Raw genomic sequence first — 22,407 nt, forward strand, 5'->3', positions numbered from 1 at the left:
TATCACAAAAAAAACAACTCTAAAGATTTCATTCATTCATTCATGCTTAAATCTAGAGTTATTGGTTGTAGACAATTGTATATAAATTGTTACAGTGTATAATTTTTACCCCTTGGTGTGTGCACTTTTGTCTGTGTGGTTAACCCCTCTGTAACAGATAGACTATTGGAAATACTCATGTTTTCTGTTTGCTTCTTTCTGTCTGGTGGTGGCCTTGAGCCTGGTCATCCCTCTAGGGATATAGTCAGGAGGCAGGGACTAAGATTCTATAATCTACTGAGGTCTTTTCCAAGTTCAGATCCTTCTTAAGATTACTCTCTCCAATATTTCTCAGTGAATAAATTGTTTTATGGAGGGACAATATCTCTTTTAGATTATATTGGTTTGGTTTGAATAAGTTCAAGTAGAAGGCAGAGCAGAGACCTCAGTGGTGAAAACTAAATAGAAGTACTAATAAAATCGTACCTGGTGAGTACTATCATTGGTGGATTTCTTCTCTTTCTTTCTTTGATTTTTTAGTTATTGGGTGCTTACTATTTTCCTGGGCCTCTGGGTCCTAGTAAATGGAGATTCTTTTAATATTCTTTATAACTATTTCCTCTCTTCAGTACAGATATAAATTAAAGGTACAACTTCTTGATCATTTAGTAAAAGTATTTGAATAATGTTGATTGCATGAAAACTATCCATATGTCATTTCTTCCACCACCTTCTTCAATCTGCCAGAAAAAAAGACAGCTCTTTGTAGAAATTCTAATGTTCTGACTACCCTTGTTCTACATCTTGCTTCCCCTTCTCTCTGGGGAGTGAGTCCATGTAAATGCTCCATGTTCCTCAGCTCCTGGAACTAACCCCTTGCCCTGATCACCCTTTTGCATTTAAGACTACATAAGATCTTACCAGTTTCACTTTAGCCTATTAGGCTCAAGTTCAACCTCCATCCAAGCTGAAACTACCCAGGGCCAAGAGTCTTACATTTTGTAGGCACTTGTACTTCTGTTCCTAGGGCCTCAGGCCATACTTATCCTACAGGGACTGTTCTGCTACTACTTGCATTTCTGTAATGCACATTGATGTCTCCCCTTGACATATGAGAGAGTGACGTCGGTGTAACATGGATCAGTGGGAGGAAAGAAGACAAGCTCTCAGTGTAGCCATGGTGTAGGCACAGGGATGTTTTCACTGCATTTTAAGAAAATTAAGAATTTTTATTGCAGCTGGGAATTCTTCCCCAGGAAGGTCACCCCAGGTGTGTGTTGGCAACTTGCGGCTGTTCTTTGGCAGCCTTAAGAGCTGACCCAACAGCCCGAGGCTCCAGGGTCATCAGCACTGCCCAGTACCCACTGGACTTGCTCTAAATGAAGGGCTTCTGACACACTCACTTGGTTACCATTATGCATGTTTGATGTCTGGCCACACTGAGGTTCCAGCTGCTTTTGCTCATTCTCTGACACCTAGGCAGGATTTAGGTGGAATGTCCTACCCTACTTTTCCATTGGCCCTGTCATTTGTAGGGGGCAGGGTTTTCAAGGGTCTGTGTCATGTGGCTGCAAGTGTACTTACCTGGGGGCAGCGCTGAGCCTTCAGCAGCATGTCCTGATGCTCATAGGATCTTGGGAGCTTTGCCCATCAGCCTTTAGTCTGCCTATATCAGAAACCATGATGATGACTCCTGTCCAGCATCTGTAACTTAGTGTCCCCAGCTCTCCTGTTCTTCCTCTGAGTCTGGCAATCAGAGAACTGCACTGTCCTGAATTCTTCAGCTTCTCACCTGCTGTGGGCATTTTCTCAACCCTGAGGCCAATGGTGTCATTGGCGTCTTTGTGAAATGCCACAGTGCCTGAGCATCTGGGATGGCTACTGCATTTGCTTTGAGGGAAGAGGCTCAACACAAGGATAGAGCTCAACACTGCCAACTTACCCCCTCCCAATCTGCTCGTGTGTCCCGGAGCTGAAAGCCATAGGCCATAATTGCTACACACTGAATGGATAAACAAACCGTAAATAACTCTGTGAACACATCATAAACATGGGGCCAACCTGTCTCTCCTAGCCTGTCTGTCACCAAAGGCTGAAGGAGTAACATGAACAAGGATGCCTCTTTCCCAGGACTTGAGGCAGCAGGAAGGGATCAAAACTGGAAGCAGAAGTTTCTCTTATGGGTGGAGTGGGGCAGCTGGACTTCATCTTGCTAAAGCTGAAGCAAGAGGAAGGGGGTGGTCTAATGGACAGAGGGAAAAATTGCAAAGCCAAGGAAAAGAGAAAGAGCCAAGGCTAGATTCTAAGAGGGATGAAGAGCCTCACTTTCTGAAAACACTAAAAATACATCTTCTTGCCACTGCACACATATGAGCACAAATGTGTGTGTGTGCATATACACACACCTCTGCACCACTAGAGACTCATCCTTTCTTTTCTATAAAAAGAAAATTATTGGTAACCAGGTCTGGTAAAGGCCACAAGCAGGCTGACACTGGCCTGTCAATATGTTCTGTCTTTTGTTCACATAAGTTTATGAATTATTTTTACATGAAATGCCCTTAGTTAGCGGGTGTACACTGTTGTTTGCTGTCGTCCCCACCATGCCCTAACAACACAGTGTTTCTTATCTCCCAGGTCTCTCTAGCAGGTTTTTCTCTCAAATCCAGTACTCATAAATTTTTGTAGAGGAGACTTTCCTGTGGGTTGTTGGACAATTAGCAGCCTCCATGCTTTCCACCCACTAGATTCCATTGGTACCCCATGCACCACCCATAGCTAAAATGTTTTGAGCTTCAGAGACACAAAGCAATTTCCTTAAAGTCCCGTGGCTAGTCAGTGCCTGTACCAGGAGTAGTTCTATGATCTTACACACCTAGCTTAGTTTTTTTCTCCCATGGTATGGTAGTACACCCACAAATTAGCAGTTTTCCCTTTATGTAAAGAATTTCCTGAGTCTCTCTGAAGACACCTCTTAAGGTAGATTACTTGACACTCTTAATGTACAGTTCATGGTAAATGGCTAGATGTATTATTTAGAGGTGATGACCCCCATATCTCTGAGCCCACTTCCTTTGCCTATTCAATGGGAGTAATAATGGTACCCAACATCAAGCTGATCTGCACTAGTTGGCCAGAAGTTGGTTGGGGTTCATATTATCTGGTTGTTTGGTGTTTGTGACTTACTGGATCTTAAATACTTTGATTCACCCGACACATCTTCCTAAGTTGTGATGATGATAAAGAGAGAGAGTCCAGATATGATTGGCACATTGTAAATTCCAAGTAGACATGAGCTGCTATTTTCATTACCCACAGCCATAACTGGGTAAAGGAAGCTCACCTGCCACTCTTACGTTATATCCTCTCTCCTTCCCATGCCTGCCCCACTCACAGGGTGCCTTCTTGTTTCTCTACTTTGGCTGACTGTGCTCATTCTTGCCTTGGAATCTTTGCATGTCTTGTGCCTCCTGCCTAGGGTACTCAGACCAGGCCTTTATTCTGCTTCTTGATTTGTAGAGTTCTGTTCAGGTGCCCCATCTTCAGGGAGTCCTTCCCTGACCTTCTTCTATGAATATTAGGTGTCCACTTAAAACTCATGGGTGATACAGGCAAGAAAATTTAGAGGTAAAATGACGGTTGTGAAACCCTCGATCTAATCAGTGCATTGATTCCCTGCTAGGGATTAACTAGGTGATGACTGTAGGCAGGTAGGTGTGGCTGCAGGAGCTGGGTCACTGAGGTTGTGCCTTTGGAGTTTATATTTGTGAGTGGAGCTTAGTCTCTTCCTCTACTTCCTGGTGTGATGTCCTGAGCTGCTTTCCTCTGCCTCATCCTTCCTAATGTCATGATGCTCTTTCTCACCTCTGGCCCAGAACAATGGAGTCAGCTGTCTCTGAACTGAGACCTGTGAACCCAAGAGCACCAAACAAATTTTTCCTCTCTAAAATTGTTCTTGTCAAGTCTTTTAGTCACTGCAGGAAAAGGCTGACTGAAATAAGTACCCTCCACCCAATTCTGAATACCACTGTGGTAGCTGGACTACTAATGACTTTTGTTATTGTGTGTCTTCCTCCTGTCTGTAAAAAGGAACTTGGTATGTGTGTGCCATAGCTCCACATTCTGTCATGTCTGGAAGAGTCAGAGAGCCCAGCATACAGCCTCGGTGCGCAAGACATACTTGTGGAAGGAATAAATTAAATAAGAACTCTGACTCTGATTCCAAGGCTAGTATTATTTCCTTTTCATTAGATGTAAGATGAACATGATCCATTCACAATTTGTTCACTGATTCATTTGTCCCTTGGTTTTTTTTGTTCATTCATTCATTCAGCAAACATGTACTGTGTACCTTATCGGTAATCTACCTTCTCTGTGCAGAAAATTTCAATGAGCAAATTTCACTTTTTCTTATTCTTCATTATCAGCTGCAAGTGAGTAGAAAAAATAGAGGCTTCCAAGACAGATGCAGACATGTTTTTTTCATATCAGCATTCTCCAGGTCTTGCTAGCCCACTGTCACCCAGTGCCTCTTCTGTGTGCCAGGTGCCACCCAGGCACTGACTCTGCAATGGAGAGGTCTGGTTCCAGGCCCAGGCTGATTTTTCATATCACAGTCTTCTCTGCTCTGTTCTCCTGCCATGCCTGTGCTCATCACCCTGGCCTGGATGCCTGCATGGCTTTCTCAGGCGCACACAGACTGGCCTCTTATTGATCAAGACAGTTCAGCTGCTGGCAGGCCTCAGGGAGACAGCTTGCTGCATTCTTTTCTATTTAACCACCACCAGCTCATCTGAATTCCTAGGATTACCCTCTGGTTTCAAGACCATCTGTGAACCAGTGCACGGCTTGCTCAGATCTTCCCTATTATGCTTTGCTTTTCCTTAAAGCATATACACTCTATTCTTCATAAGGATTTTAAACCTAAACATTATGTGTCAAAAGTCAGGAGTAAGGCAAGTCATGGACACAGGGAACCTGTGATGTCTGGATCCTATCTCTCTTTCTTAGGTGGTGATTTTAAGGTCTTTCATTTTGGAAATCAATCTGGTTGGCTTTCTGGACTGGGTAAAGAGGGCAGTTTTAATTTTAGTTTGGCAAGTGGCTGTTTTCATAGGACTCAGCCATTTCTGCAGCGTGTATTTCAGTCAGCTCTCCACACAATGCTCCTGGAGCTGAGCTTTGACTGTGCTCAGAGGCATCATCTCCCTTGGGCCCCCAGAAATTCATCCTCCACAGTTTTGGGCTGCTGTTGAGTGTCCTTACAGATCACTTGTCAGCTTTAACCCCTGAAAATATACAGTGCCTCTCCATGGGTCCTCCTGCCTGCTCAGCTGACTCAGAATCTGGAGGACAATTTTGGCCCAAGACCTAGTGAATGTGTTGGAAAAGGAAGCTCCGGGGAACATCCAGGCTTTGCATCCAGGAATTATCACCATTTGAGTTCTAAACACCAGGATGGCTGGTTGTCCAAGAACAGACTCAACATTAGAGTCCACCTCATTAAAAAGTCCCCATGTGCTAGGAGGACCACTGTTCTCTTTACAGATTTTAGAGCAAATTCTTGTGATTTCACCCAGACAGTTCTAACTATTCACAGAGCTTAGCAAATCATAAGGTACTGGGAGTGGATAACTCTGGCTCTCCATAGTCAGCCAGCATCAATCATTATATGACATTAACATCCCTAAACTTTGAATCCAGTGAGATTCAGAAGGTTCTTTTTTTTTTTTTTTTAGGAATTGGTTGGGGTTCCCTGAAAATGCTGGAAGTTTTTAGTTTTTATGAGGCTGTGTGTGAAGGGAACATATGATCAGTAATAACCTAGATTTTCTGCTTTTGCTGCTGCCTGCTCATGTGCATCCCGCAGCTCTCAGGCGCTTATTGGGTTCTCACTGGGTTCACTCACGTGTTTCTCTGTCAACACCAGCTCATTATTTAGCTTTTGTCATATTTTCTGTCTCCTGCTCTGGTTCCCTAGAGTAGTTTCTTCCATTTCCAAAGCCCTGCAGGGCCATCAGTCCTACCCCCACCAAGGTTAATCTCCAGTTTAACACCACTGTTTATGCCAAGGGGACTGTCATCTTAAGTTTTTGGTTAAGGGCTCTGCTAAGATCTAGGCTAAGGAAGAACAATGATATACTCCCCACTTTCTGTCACACATTACCATAAAATAGCACTCACAGAGTCCTTTATGGTTATGGTGTCCCCAGAAGTGGCCTCTGACCCTGAAGGCCAATGGTCTGTGAGGCCAGGTAGTTTTCTTCATTACCATGTAGTGTTTCAATAGACCTCAAATGAAAGAAAAGGCCCCCATGCATGTCTGCTTTGGCCACATACACATAGGCCTTAATTTCATTTCAGAACACCTAGGACCATCTGGACTACTCCAGGAGAAGGGACAATTTACCTTTATGGGATGACAGAATAGAACTGCCTAATAAGGGTCATCACCATTGGCCCAGGTGAGATGACTTGTCTAACCCCCACCCCTAATGTCTATGCTCCTGTGCTCTTTAGTCCCAGGCTTCAGCTCCTTATTTCCCTAGATTTGACATTAATTCACAGCCCAAACCCTGAATAGATCTAGGCTTTGTGTGACCTGGACCTTATGTGAGAGACTGGGAAGGCAGGTATCTGCAGAACCTTCTCCCTGGGATTTGGTTCTATTCCATCATTCATCCACCTTATCATTGAGGTACATGTGAAGGGGACTGAACTGCCTTGTTACCCAGTGAAAAGTGGATAAAAAAGAGGGGACTGTGTGGGACTCTCAGAAAACCTCTCTTCAAGAGAGAGTACATCATAAGCCCAAATGTACAAGATGTTCTCTATTTAAATTCTACTCACTCTTTTGGGGCCCAGTTGGATGTCATCTTTTCCATGTGTCCTTTATCCTTACTCTAACACTCATTCAACATTGTGGATTTGCACTCCATCTTCAGCATGATCTCAGTGCTCTTTGGGATGTAGCTGAGGCCATCAAAGCATTGTATACCATCCATGTATATCTAACAGGAAACACTTGTCTTGAGATGGTGGAGCCCTGTAACTACTGACCTCATGCCTAGTTCTGGGCTTCATCTTGATTGATGCCTATAACGCTGCTCTGGACTTCCATTTCACAATTTTGTTAGAGAATGTGATTCTTTGAAGTGGGTATGATAAATTCATCTTATAAGAGCCTTTTGCAACATTTTTATTAAACTTTACCATGCCCGGGTTCATAAATAAGAATCATAAAAAGATGGATCTCTAAACAAATTACCAACTTTTTCCTTTACATCACAAAAACTATTTTGGAAGAATGATCCTTATTCTTCCACTACTCCTGGTAGTCAGGAGTCTGAAGCAATCCTGATTTGCGCTTTTCCTAGATATCCTCTTATGGCTACAATTAAGATTTTCCAAAAATATGAAAGCTTCAAAGTTCTTAGGGATGAAGAGCCTGGCAGTGACAATGTGAAGGCTTGTGGAACATGGCATTATGATACTAATGATTTGGCCATATAAAGTGTCCTACTTGAAGCACACAGCCTGGATAAGACTGAGGCTGAAATTATTGAGCACACTTAGGAAATTATTTTTATTCATTTCTGGTTGTATTTCTCAATTGTTCACCTTGTTCCAAAAGTGATTTGTGGCAAGAGATATAATTTGTATTTGATTCATGATATAAAGACTTATGAATTTTCTTAGCCCACAAATTCAACATGATCCAAAAGTAGTAACTTTATGGTGCTTTCCCTAGGCAGATTCATCCCAGGTAAAGCACCTGGGTTGGGTGCACAGGAATGGAACACAGAGGAAGAATGTAGGACAGTGAAGAAAGCTTGAAGGGCCCAAGAATATGATGTTAGTCTTGAGAAAAAAAGAATAGATCTGAGAAATGCTCACTAACTGTCAGAAATGCCAAACTATTAAAAGAGATTTCAAATGAGTAGGATGCACTTTTTTCCCAAACCTGAATCAGGTCAGATGCACAAAAGCTACAAGACATCAAATTCTCATGCAGTAAAAGGAGTGATTTCTAAACAAAGATTTCTAATGGAGCACACAACTTTCTTGTGAGACAGCCTGCTCCCCTTTATCAGCAAGGCTCAGAAAGAGACTCTGGCCACCTGCAGGGATATTGTGCCAGTTTCTTCTCTCTGGTCCTCTGGGGCCTGGGCCAGGGAGTGGGAGCAGTCTGGGGCTGAGCCAGCCTGAGCGGTGCCTGGTACTAGGATTGTAGCCCTTGGGTACTGTGCCAAAAGAAGGGAAGCAGATATTAAAACAAGGACTGTGCAAAAGGACCAAAGTACTGGGGGCCAGGTATGTCACAAATGGGTTACCAAACAGGGAAGGGCAGAACAGACAGGAAGCAGGATGAATCCAGTCAGGGTAGGCGGAGACCAGCGGGATCTGATTTCATGAACTTGGTCCCTCTGTAGTGGCATTCCATTAGCAAGAAACTAACTTGTCTCACTGAGTCAAGTGTGTAGTTTTTTTTTTTTTAATTTATTTTTTAGTTGCAGGTGGACACAATACCTTTATTTTATTTTTATATGGTGCTGACGATCCAACCCAGTGCCACATGCATACTAGGCAAGTGCTGTACCTCTGAGCCACAACTCCAGCCTCAAGTGTGTCCTTTTTATAATTGGGAATCTCGACCTGACAGATTCCATTCCAGTAGATTAGTCTTCTTATGTTACTTGTGTCAGTAATTGTCCTCAGTGAAGACACTGAGAATAAATCTCTGGCTAATTCCATACATTTCAGCCTCTTGTATCTTCTCAAAGACTGAGCACAAGGTTAGGAAGACAGATTCCTTTGTTCTTTATGTATCTGCCATGCTCAATCAGGAAAATTAGCCAACTTTCTTGGTTTTCAGATTCCTTATCTGAAAAAAGAGGAACTTGCAAGTAGCTCTTCCTCTAAGTCTAAATCACCAGGGAGGGATTAATTTGTTAATTTTCTTTGTCCATTGCATTCATTTTCCTTTACCCTAGGCAACATATTCCATGACACATATTAGCATGTTTTTTTTTCCCCTTGGCCTCCAAGTGTATTACTGTTTTCCAATTGATATATGTTTGTGGACCAGTTAAAACACAGTGGAAATGACTAGGGATGTAGTTAAGTGGCAGAGCATTTGCCTAGCATGCACAAAGCCCTGGGTTCCATGCACAAGGCCCTGGGTTCCATCCCCAGAGCTGCAAAGAGCAACAACAAACCTTTTGCTGTACTGGCTATAGATGTCATAGGACCCAGAAGCGGGGAGGTCAAATCACCAAGGAGATGGCAGAAAAGAAGAACTCCAAAAATTTCTACTTATAGAAATCTGGATTCGAGGCTCAGTTTTAAAGAACACTGAGAATGAGAACAATGCTTACCTCAAAATGACCAATTCTTACTGTGATTCTGTCACAAGCAGAATTTGAGATAAGCCAGATGTATGAGTGACTTATCCAGGAATGTGGCCTCAGCGTGCAGGAGCAGGGACATGAAGAGTGGACTGAGAAGGAGGGAGAGTGGCTCCAAAGATGCATCCCTGAGCTGGTTATCACTAGGGACAACTAGTGGCGTGGCCTGTGGGAATAGCACAAATTTTAGAAAGTACATTTTAGAACTATTCACTTGGGGTGGGGGGGACAAAAAGATATCTGTCCATTAGTTCCCATTTCCCACTGGTCAAAGGTTACTCTGTAAATGTTAATTCTCTAGCTTTTTGAGCTAGTGCATTAACTGAATGGCCACAGGTTTCCCAGTTTCCCATGCTGTGACATCAGAAAGCTTCAGATAGTGAAGCAAGAGCATGAGGGTTTCTCAGGTGATTGGTGGATGAGATTTGATGCAGTCTTCAGGAACTGATCTCCATAGTCATGGGGGAATAAGAAGTGAAACAGCAGGATTTATAGTATGCAAATATGGTGACCCAAATTCACTACCTCTCACTGCCACTCCAAAGCTTTGTGGCTGATAATTTTGCACATACACTTGAACAGAGGATCCTCTGGGCACTCTCACCACTTCTGCTGGAGACTGCTTCTCCCCTTGAGCACAGTCACCTCTGCAGGGTGCCACTTGTGCTTCTGCTAAGAATTGCCAGCTCTACCCTAGACACCATGCGGCACTTAAATTTCTTCCTGTCCTACAACTTCAGGGCTTGGTTATTTGGCTAGAATTCTTACTCCCAACTCATCCATTTTAATGAAACCTTTTTTCAGGAGGCTTTTCAGTCATGGAAATGTACTCTTAGAGGTAGTCTCCAGGCAGTCCATTGGTGAACAGAGCTTAATTTGATGTTGGGACTAAAGCTACATAAATATTAGCTTGAACAAGTACAAATATGTTTATGTGCTCTACTAAGCAGAAGTTCTAAAACATTCACAGATAGGAGTGGAACATAAAGAGAGAATAATGCAGAGTCAGAGAGAAATGGGAGAGAGAGAGAAAGAGGGGAGAGAAGGAGAGAAAGGGAGGGAGGGAGGGAGGGAGGGAGAGAGAGAGAGAGAGAGAGAGAGAGAGAGAATGAATCTTGAAGCTCAGTAAGAAAGCAGAAGACATAAACACTGTCTCCTAAGTCTTCGCTGTGTGTACAACTATGACCACATGTTACTAGATACATGAAGTAATCATCCTAGGGAAAAAATGGTTTCCTTGTACTGGTTTAGATCTAACAGTCATCCCCACTCTGCCTCCACCTCTAAGCCACTTAACTTGAATTTCTAACATTTTCCAGAGAAGGTATTTAAGTAACTTTCATTATTTATCTAATGCTATTAAACTGTGGTCACTATCTAGAATTCCTTGCAAATGATTACTCTAAAGCCCCTGTGCTGTATCCTAAGCCCAATTCCTAGTCAAACCCAACAGAGAGAGAGAACAGCTGTTATGTGCTGGGCACCCCCACTGACTTTATAAAAATGTTTTTGACTGATTAACTAGGTGATTCCTATTCTCTGCATCTCGGTTTCTCATAGTTTTGAAAGCTGGGGATCAGTTGCTACCAAAGTCATCTTTTCCCAAGTGTAATTAATCCCTGTTCTGATAGAAAGTGGGAGGGAAATCCAATTTACAACTATTTGAACCTACAAATCCTTCTCCCCTCGATCCCCTCCAGTCCCAGATTTGGAGTGTCCTGAGAGTGCTGAGGTTTGAATAGTGTCTCTTTTCAGAGAAATCACTTTTCTCTGAAAAGAGACACTATTCAAACCTCAGCACTCTTCTTGCACTCCTCCTTGGGTGATGCTAGTAAGATAAAGACAAGGACAGAGGTAGACAGTCATGACATCTTCAAGGTCAGGAAGAGAGTGTCATAGAAGGGTGACAGGTTGCAGAAGTTGGAGGATGAGATAAAATTCCTAAGTAAACTCATTTACTGTTTCTTTATAAAAACACTGACTCTATCTTAGCCATTTTTGTGTACTGACCATGATGATTGAGCTTGTAGGCACTGACAGAAAGGAGGCCTCTGAGGCCATTTTATATAGTTTGATGTCTCTGGAAAGAACTCTCCTTAATATATTTACATAGAACAGAGAAGAGAGCGGGGTATAAATGGAACAGCCTGGAATGTAAATCTATATAACAGTGATCGATGATGTCACTTAGGGTCTGACAGGCTCATGCTTACTTGATCTTCTGTTAATCCTATTGTATTAGTTAAGACCCCTTCAAGTGCAAGTGAAATAATCTTAAACTAGCTAAAACTAGTTCTGGGCTTTGGGTTCTGTTCTGCCTGGGCTTTACACAATACCCATTGGACAAACAGTATCCCAGGCCACCACCAAGTGCTCAGTTGTGGATCCACCGATGCAGTGGTTTCCAGGGACCTTCCCCAGGCTTCCCCTTGGTGGTCCTCTTCTGCTGCTGTGTGTCCTTGTTTCTCAGCTTCTCTGGCAAGCTCTGATGTGTCCAGCCTCACCACAGATGCAGGTAGGCAGCTAAGTGACTAGTTCTGCAATCCTGTAATGCCTCCTGTATATCTCCACTCTTCTGCACCATGAAGGTCTGATTCTGAATAAATTCTCTTATTCCCACCATTCTTGCAGTGGCTGTTGTCCTGACTGAAACCTTAACAACACACTGGACATGTAAAAGAGACATGTGGCACGTAACCCTGCATGTGTGCCTATTATCCTCCTTTTATATATAAGAACACAAAACAAACGTTCAGAAGAGTTAACAATTCTTCTCAGATCACAGAAATTTCAAGTGAGAAGGTCGGGATTTTAACCCAAGCCTGTCTGACCCTAAAGCCCAAGCTCTAAGCTGCCAGCTAAACCTACCTGTCACATTTTTCTTACTTCTTAGTCACAGATTTGTGACTTCTTAGTCACAGTCTTGTCTCTTAAGGATTAGGTACATAGTAACAAGAAAATAAAGCAAATAACTTCAAGGGAGAGACTCAGGTTTAGATTAGCTGTGTTAAAAAAGAACAAATGGACAACCAAATGCCACTGCCTGAGAACTGGAAAAAGAAAGCTGGGTGCCTCTCCAGTTCTCATTGGCCTGAGTGACCTTCTACTTGTGCCTTTTGGGCTGCGTACCTTCCCTGGCAGTGCGGTCCATCTGTGGACCATGCCCTGGTGTTTCCACGGCTAGCTGCCAGGATGTGGGAATGCCTAGAAACCTATTAGGGCCACTCAGCTAAACCATCACCCCACTTTCTGTCCTGGTTGTTCATGACACCTCTCATATGTTTCACTGATATTTGCTTCTCACACAGCTAAGTCAAGATGTACCCCCATGCTCATTTGAACTGAAAAAGTGGGAAAATGTACTACACCCCAAACTTCAACTATGCCTGGGAGACCTGGGACCATTGCAAGGTTTTCACTAAAGCCCTCCAGGTCTTTCTGAGAAAATAGAATTGCTCTTTCAAATAATACTTAAATCATTTCATATTGGAGTATTTGAGTGGAAGGGTAAGGATATTAAAGTATACAGATTAAAATTAAAAATTTCAATTGAAGAACAGATGGTTTTCATAAAATATTCATCAGGTGAATGAGTGTTTAAGTGGAGTTTATTAGGAGATGTGGAAAAGCTCCTCTGACGTGTTGGCCACATGAGGATGGAAAAGCTCCTTCTAGAAGGCTTCTCTAGGTGGGCATGGACTTTGTCCACTGTGTACCTGTTCCATAAAAGTGCTCAGTAACAATGCTTGTTGGATGTAGAACTAAACCGAGTGAGGCTTGGATCTCATGTACCAAGAAAAACAAAGGAAAAATAGAGAGTGTGGGATGACAGTGAGTAAGAAGGAGCCGAGTGTTCACAGCAAGAGAATTCAACTTTGTCAGAATAACACGGCAAAAGTATTGGTTCATGGAAGGAAGGATTAGAGTCTCACGATCCCCATTCCCAGGTGTTGGCTAATTCAATATGGCCCTAGAATTCTACTTCTTTGCTCTGAGTCTCAGTTTTCCTCTTCAATAAAATGAGGTTGACTTAAGTGGTCCTTGAGGGCCTTTGAGCTGTGTGATTACAGTTGGGAAAAACCAGAAAGGGCTGGTCTCTGTCCTCTGTCTGGGAATAGGTCGTGGTTTGGGAGGTGTAGAGAGGAGCATGAGCTCCCATCTACTCTCTTCATCCTGCCTACTCTCTTCCTTGCTCTCTGCCCTTAAGAGCATGGATTCTTTCTCTGGCTCAGCTTTCCAAGTCTCTTTGAACCTGCTCTGCCTACTGCCTACATTTCCTGGCAGCTCAGTTGGCTGGTGTCCTTAGGAGCAGAACAGAAGGGGCATCTCTGGATGGAGCAGATGAGGACAGAGGGGCATGGACTTTGACATGGTGTAATGCGGTGCCAGGCCAGAGTCAGGGCAATTTGTGCCCCAGCCAGAGCAAGAAGGTGGCAGAGGCAAGCTGAATGCACACCCTGGGTCCTTCTGGAATCCAACCAGCACTGGAAAATTTTCACAAATACTAAATTCACTTACCACTTTATAGGAAAAGCTGAGCTCTGAGCCATCTTTCCCTTAGCAGTTCCAGTTTGTTTTTCCAGTTGCCTTCTGCCTTACCCATGCCCTTGAGCATGTGGGTCTAAGCTGATGGTCTTGTGAAATACCCAGAGACTCATACTCACACATATACACAACCTAAATCACCTGTTCATAAACCCTCACATGCCTCATAGGCCCAAACACATTTTTATAATTCCTGTCCTTGTCCCCAAAATAAGTTTCTGGCCATTGAACTTTAAAAAGAACCAAGAAAATTTCAAAGCAAAGTTCCTTACAGTATAAATGCTTAAATTCAATTCCCATTTTTATCCTATCTCATCATTATCATTATTATTTTGTTTAGTAAACTTATTACAGTGATGATGATTTGCTTTTTGGAGTTTAAATGATTTGGCAGTTTAGATTTCTTTTTTTTTCAAGAATTTCCAAATAATCCCTTTATGAAATGAAATGAAATAGAAAGATGTGTAAAGTACCATTTTCTAAATTACTGTTGCTGTTGTGTGTGGTTATAAGAAGTGGCAAATATAAGGACTACAGACAAAGCAGGAGAGTAGTAAAAAGAACACTGTGTTTAGTCCTAATTCAAATCCTTATTACTAAGAGATGTGGCTTTAATCAGATAGTGGAACCCTTTGGACCTTTGGTTATCTCCTTGGTGAAACTGGAATAACAAAATCTATCCAAAGGGCTAAGAAGAGTAAAGAAATAACACAGGCAAAAGTACCTGGTACATGTCGATATTCTATGACATTTGAATCTATCATGATGTTGGGGGATATGAGGTATCCCCCAAAAGCTCATCTGTTTTAAAAAATGCAAGAAAGTTTAGAGATGGAATGATTGGGTTATGAAGGCACTAATGCAATCAGTGTATTTATTAATCCACTTGAATGGGTTAGCTGGATGGTAAGAGTGGGCAGGTAGGGTGTGGCTGGAGAAGGTAGGTCTTTGGGGTTTGTATTTTGTCCTCTCTGCTTCTTGGTGGCCATGTCCTCAGCTGCTTTTGTCCACCACATGCTTCTGCCATGATGTTCTGCCTCATCTTGGGCCCAGAGCCATGGAATTGATCATCCATGGACTGAGACCTCTGAAACCATGAGCCAAAAATAATCTTTTCCTCCTCTGTGTTGTTCTTGTCAGGTTTTTTGGTAATAGTGGTGAAAAGTTTGACTAAAACACATGATGAATACACACTTATGCAGAATTAGTTAATCTGAAGATTTTGAAAGTAGCTAACTATAATTTTTCCTTAAATCCTGTAAATAATTATTATTCAGGATGACATCTGCAAGATTTTGGTGTGTTTCCCGAATAACAAAGTGAAGTTGAAGATATATATGTATGTATATTCCTATACCATATATATATATATATATATATATAATGGTATAGGAATTCCTGATTTTCAAGAAATCAGCATACGATAAAATAGTTTATGTGTGAAGCAATGCTCAGATTTCAGATAAAATTGCAGACAATTAGCCAAAAAATCCAACCTTACTGACACAATCATTTCCATGTAAGAAGCCACACCTGCCAAACTCAGAAAAACAGGTCCTTTGTGATTTTTCCTGGAGCACTAACATCAAGGAGCTGCCAGGGCGAGAGGAAATGAATGGCCTTTTCAGTTCTCTTAATTCCTTGGACCCATATTCATCAAGATACTGAACAGTCTCAGAAGGGGTTAGCTTCTTCCCCTCATTCTCGACCTTAGTCTCTACCCTAGAGGCTATTTAATGAGACATGACAAAGTTCAATTTCCTCTGGAACACCATCTGGGCTTATCTTGGAGTCCAATGCCCAACAGTGTTTGCAGCCTTAGTTCTCCAGTCTCTTGTTCAAAGTCATAATAAAAAGAACATCTTGAAAGGATCTGTCCTGGCTGTGGAGGTTTCCAGGCAGCCAGCCAGCAGGGCACGTCTTGAGCTCATCCTTGCTCTCTCTGCAACATGGCTTCATTGTGGGACTAAGCTCAGACGGGGACAAATGTGAGTTGGCAGGACATATGTGTCCGCTTCATCATGGCACAGACAGTTACAGATTAAAAACAAGGGTTTCTAGTCCATTTAAAATCAGCAAGAAGTATTAAGCCCCCTTTCTGATTTCCTTTCCGTGTCTTCCTGTTGGCTCCCCTCAGAAAACATGAAGTTCTCATCTCTTGACACAGCTGAGTATGACTGAGAAATCGTTTTGAGACTCACAGATAAAGTACTGTAGGGGATAGAGATACCTCCTCCAAGGAAAGACTCAACACTTCCTCGCTCTTGAGGCAGACAGGAAAGGCTTTTTTTCAACTACAGGTTTTCAGTATTTTTCAGATTGATATAGATGATCCATATTTTTATGAACAGATTTCCAGAAAACTGCATGCCTGATTCATGATTGATTTCTCTTTTTATAAAACATTAAACTTCTATATTAGGTTAAGTCTTAAAGAAATACGAACAACTAGACATGAAACAGTCAGGCCTTTCCAAACATTTATTAAGCCTCATTCAGATCCAGACCATTTCCTTAGGCGTGTATAATGGGATTTCACCCTGGAACTTTGTAATCCTGGATCAACTACGTCAAATATGACAGAGCCTAGACTTTCTGAGACAGGACCCAATAAAACATTTTCTCGTAGTTCTCATAGTCAAACGTAAAGACTTGCAAATCCATATTGTATTACATATATTGTATCATCTAGAATATTAATCTTTCCCTGAAGAATATTGCCAACATTTAAAGTAATTTACTGATATTCTTGCAGTTATATGTGCCCAAATATAATTTGTTATTTTTTTAAAATTTATTTATTTATTTATTTATGACAGCAGAATGCATTACAATTCTTATTATACATATAGAACACAATTTTTCATATCTCTAGTTGTATATACAGTATATTCACACCAATTCGTGTCTTCATACCTGTACTTTGGATAATAATGATCATCACATTCCACCATCATTTATAACCCCATGCTCCCTCCCTTCCCCTCTAACCCCTCTGCCATATCTAGAGTTCGTCTATTCTTCTTCTATTCTTCTATTTCCTTTCTTGCCTCACATTGGTAAGAAAATTTTTTTATAATTTCATTATTTTTTTCCTTTATGATCATATTTGTTATATTGTTTAATGATTATCCTGGATATTGAAACATGTTCACAACAGACTAGAACTTTCACCACTTCCATGACATAGTTACAACCTCTTTCCTTTCCCTTTTCAGCAATTACTTTTTTCAAGAATTTTAGTTTTACATATATTTTAAACTCCATAAAATTTGCCATTATTTTTTTAAGAATCAATGTTAATTTATATTTTCTCACACACACACACACACACACACACACACACACACACACACATATATATATTCCAGTGCTCTTTATTCTTTTCTGAATTTCCATGTTTTCATCTGGAATGATTTTTCTTTTGCCTGGGAAAACATCTCGTTATTCACGTGATGCACACCTAGAAACAACAAATTCTACTCTTTTGTTCTGAAAAACAATTTTTTTTTTAGTTTTCTGGGTATAGAATTCTGTTTGGTATTTCATTCTCTCAGTGCTTTTTGTCTTCTCTTTACCCATTCCATTACCTCTTGGTGTCCACCATTTCTATTACTATGTGAGATATCATTCTTATGTTGCTTTACTGAAGGTACATGTCTCTTCCCCTTCTACCCTTCTGGATTTTCTCTCTGCCTTTGGTTTTCAGCAGTTTGGTCATTATGTCTTTGGATATGATTTGCTTTGCATTTGTCTTGCTTGGGTTTCACTGAGATTTTTTTAATCATTATGACCTTCATCAGTTTTTGAAAATTTTTAGCCATTCCTTCTTCCAATATTACTTTTGGGTCATTTTGCTCATTCTTCGATGCCAATCATACATATGTTATACCTTTTAACATGTTCCACACCCCTTCTCCATCCTCTGTACCTACCTTTGAACAAACATAATACTTGAGTCAAAAATACCATAACTATTTCTACTTTTATTTATTTATATTAACTTTGGACATTGTACTTTTATTTCTAGAGTGTCTATTTGATGCTTTAAAAAAGCATGTAAAATCAAAATGCCTTGAATTTAGTCATATTTTATATTTCTTCCGACCATATTTTTCCTTGTTTTCTTGAAAATATCAGTTGTACACATTTTAAAGTCCTTAACTAATAACTCCAATGTATGCATTATTTATGGGCCTACTGCTATGGTAGGATATATATATTTTGTATGTAAAATAACCACAGACACTCCAGATGAGACTGACTTCTACCAAGAGGGGCCCTCTTTCCTCTGTTAAGCAAAAAGGGTGAGTCATGGATCTCTTCCATAAAATCAGAAATTGAGCTTAGTGTGGGTTGCACTATAGTTGTAAACTCTAGTTTACTTCTTGATTTTCTTCCCTTTGTTCTGTGTGGTTCTTAGGCTTTTGATTGAAAACTATGTGAGAATGAGTTCTGAACTTGACATATTTTCAGCACAGCTTTTTAACCTTCTTCCCCATGTAAAGTCAAAGTTTGGTGAGTGTCTTGAGTTAGGCAATCTCCCCTGGTGGATCTTTGTTTCCTTAGCACCATGAATATCTTCCCTTTTCAAGCTTTCTGCCTAACTCTCACCTTCTGGGAAGGATGCAGTAGATTCATCAGGTCACAGAGGACTGGAACCAGTAAAGCTGCAGAGACTGAAAAGCATTTCCAGATGATGTGATCAATATCAGCTATTTCTTTTCCACTGGAGACATTTAACAAATATACGGTATTCCTTATTTCTGCAGACCTCCAGTCCTTCACAAATGTGATAATGCTGTGGGCATAATGACCTGCCTAGCAGTCAAACCATAATTTTTGAATTATGTTCTAATTGGTTGACTTAGTCATTGTCAATTTTTTGTGATTATTAAACATAAAGATAATAATGTGTAAACAAACTCAATACACATCTGCTCATTTTTTGTCAGTCTTCTACTCTCTCAAAATTATATATCTCCTTATCTTTGTAGACAATCAATATTTATCCAGTTTCTTTCTAAGAAGTAAAAATTTATTTAATAACTAGCATCAATTACTAGATAAGTTTTGACTGAGTTTTTAATACTTCAGAAGTGAGTATTTTACTTCTAAGATTTTCCAAGAAAATCCCTCAAATATAATGTGTCTACTTGCAACTTTTTTGAACTTTTAGTCTTTATTTGACCTGTGAAAGCCACCATAAAAGTAAGGGTCAACCTAGATAATATAAACTTTTGTAGAGTGTTTCTCATATTGAATCTGCATCCCTACACCTTATACCTATTGTAAAAAATATGTGTTGAAGAAACTCTCTATAGAGTGATCTAAAGTAGATTGTGTTCTGGTCCCTCTTATTTTCGCTTATAGTTTTACTAAATAAGTGACTTTAAATAAATGCTGTTGCAATTAAGAATAGAAGGTAATTGCTGATGCTATACTTTATGCTGAAAATATGATTTCATTGTCACATCAGAGGTGATTAATAGATAGTCCCTAGTCAATACAAAAAGTCACATTCAAAACCAAAATTATCATAATTGGCCAAATAACCACTTTTCAATTGGTTTCTATCAATTTGCTGCAAATTGGAAAGCAAAATATTTAATTTGAAGATTTAGGAGAGTATATTTTGCAATTACTTTAGTCTGGTAGATTTCCTAGAGTCAGGATACCCCAAATCAGTCATTTTGTAGAGCATTATTAAAGCTTTCATTATGTATTTTAACAGACAACTTGAGCAACTGGTTGGAAGATTTTCAACGCTAAAAATCTTGGCAAAAGTTCCACAATGGCACACTCTGAGAAATCAGTTGAGCTCTTTTGTGTGCTGGAATTGGTCCCAAAGTGCCTATTGTGAAGACCTCTGGTTTGCAGGTGGCAGCAAAAGACCTGGGGGAAGCTACTCAACTTTATTTTTCTATCAATATTTGGGGCTTAGGGAGCTGTTCTCAGAAACTTCTACAAATACCCAAATATTCAGTATTCATCAATGAATGCGACTTTGAACCCTCTGCTGTCAACATCTAACAAAAGCTTGGCTGACAAGGGAGATTCTGAAGGCTATGTTTGGTTTAAGTTTGCTTATCTAAAAGAATGGACTAAAAGGCTTTTTCTATTGCTTGTTTAGTTGATAATAATTATGTCACTTTTGCTTTGTGAGGCCTACAAACTCAGGAGCAATTTGGAACTCTTGTTATATTTGTGCTGGTCTTTCTGATCTCTGTATTTGTTTTCTTGCTTGTCATGGTCTAGATTTTCTACTTCTCATTCTGTTTCTTCTTATTACATTGCTTTTATTTGTTTTATAACTACGTTAAATCTTTTTGAGTGTGAGGCAACATATAAATGCATACATAAATTAAATGTAAATGTCCCTCAATCTATTTATGGTGTCTCCCCATCTCCGTGATCCTAGTCCATTTAGGACTGATGTTCAGCTATCTGTTTATTTAATCCTGGCTCTACGTCGTAGGGGTTATCTGCAATTTTCCCCTTTTGAACGTCAGGAAGAGATTCTCCAGGTTTTGTGATTTTTTCTGGTTCTCCCACTTCTTCTTTCTGTTTTTCTGCAAAATTTTCCTGTCGTGGGCACTGTGATTTGGGGGTAGTGTGTAACTACAGCATAATTTACCCTCAATCGTATTTAATGCAGTCACCAAATTCATACAAATCAAGTCTGTAGCCAGGAGAGGCCTGGTGAACCAAAGCATGATTTGAGGCAGATGGTGCTTCCTGAGTTCTGTTTGCATTAGGGACTCTGTTAGTGGCCACAGCCGGCTGGGGGACAGGGATGATAGGAGAGGGTCAGCACAAAGAGGGCACAGAAGAAAGACATGAATTCAGTCCTCTTTTCAGAGCAGTGACCTCATCCAGACACAATATAGAGTCAGTAGGGATCTTGAGGCAGCCTCAACAGGGCCAGGTCGATCGGCTGTCTGTCTGTGCAGGGCAGATTCAGACCGAAGGCAGAGGACGCAATAGAGATCTAAGTGAAATGTGCTAGGCATTTTAATGACAAAAACATACATTCTATACTACTTATTTCTTGTAAATTATGTACTAATATTGTGCAGACTCTTGAGAAAATGTCAATCATTTGTTAAAATGGAAATAATAATGATCAATAATTGTTTTGTCTATTAGAACCTCCAAAATAAACCTGGCTGATGTTGCCACAGGACAGGACAGGTATTTATTTGGTTGTTGCTGTCCTGGATTGGTTAAAAAAATACACATATGTATATAATTAATATATATTAAAATAATATTACTAATGTATATTATTAATATATATTAAACTATATTATTGATGCATATTATTAATATGTGATATATATATATTTATATTTTCTCACTTGCTTTGGGTTAGTTTGACTTGATCCGATGCAGGTGTCCCAGTCCACACAGCCCATTTCTCTGCTGTCACCCTCTCTCCACATGGAATCCATCCTGCTTAGGCCTGTCTGAGTTGCCAGGGCTGGCCCCAGATCCCTATCTCTGTGCCTCACAGAATCTGTCTTCTTTTCAGGAGAGCTAAGTGTTAACATTGTCCTGAATGCAACTGCCTTTCAGGAAGATTAATGGAGTTCAGCGTGCAACAGATATGCCTGCCTGGGAGGAGCAGGAGAGAGCTAAGCTGTGTCAACAAGGCCTAAAGACAGGAGAGAACCGAATTGATGACTCCAGTGATCTCTGCTCCCCTCTCCTCCCCCTCCCATTTTCAATTCTAATACGATTTGATGTCTGTATATAAATCCAAAGATAAATGAAGAAGCTCATCCATATGAGATGCTAAAATGTACCTAGAAATGGAGCAAAATGGATACAATTATATTGCCCAAGGAAAGCACCCATGGAGTTATCAAAGACTATGACATTCCCACACGGTGGGGGAGGGGATGCAGGTGCAAACAGACAATTTGAGACCCTCAAAGTGCCCCCTTGAGTAGTGATGATTGCTAAAATTCCTTGTCAAGGATGATGAATCTGTTGATGATATAATTCATTATCCTAAGAGAGGTTGCAGGAAATTTTACAAAGTGAGAGAGGAGCATCTACCAAGGATCACTTTCCTCCACTGTCTCCCCATACATTTAAAATAAACATTTAAAGGAGTTTACTAAAGTATTATGCTGCCAGGAGCATCTACATCAAACTGCAGCTCCATTGTCTTTTCAACCTGGAGTTCCTCTTCTTGTTTCTGAAGTGAGTAGAGACTGCTTTCTGACAGATCTGTTTTGCCTTTCATATATTAAAGGTCTCTGTAAAGTTCTCGTGGATTCAAAATCCTCCTTCCCTGGGATGCCTCCAATTGCTGACATTGGAAAGTTTCTTCTCAACATTTCCCCTGGGGTTTTCTCCTTTCTCTCAAGGGTCTCTCTTTAAATAACTCAGAGATCAAGGAGTCCAGAGAGGTTCCTGGCTCTCAATGATTCAGTAAAGATGGGAATAGCTCTGTTTGGTAAGGATT

At 40.7% G+C, this 22,407-nt stretch overlaps 1 protein-coding gene across 1 annotated transcript in view; it reads left to right on the top strand.

Moving 5' to 3' along the window:
- LOC144251650 (DNA polymerase alpha catalytic subunit-like) overlaps window positions 1–21,547 on the top strand; it is a 67,616-nt gene extending 46,069 nt beyond the window's left edge. The window contains 1 exon segment of the mRNA XM_077794460.1: window positions 21,466–21,547. Within this exon segment, the coding sequence (XP_077650586.1) occupies window positions 21,466–21,518 (53 nt within the window). The 3' untranslated portion in view covers window positions 21,519–21,547.
- The last annotated feature ends 860 nt before the right edge of the window (window positions 21,548–22,407 follow it).

This window comes from Urocitellus parryii, unplaced genomic scaffold (assembly GCF_045843805.1).
Source record: "Urocitellus parryii isolate mUroPar1 unplaced genomic scaffold, mUroPar1.hap1 Scaffold_145, whole genome shotgun sequence".
NCBI lineage: Eukaryota > Metazoa > Chordata > Mammalia > Rodentia > Sciuridae > Urocitellus > Urocitellus parryii.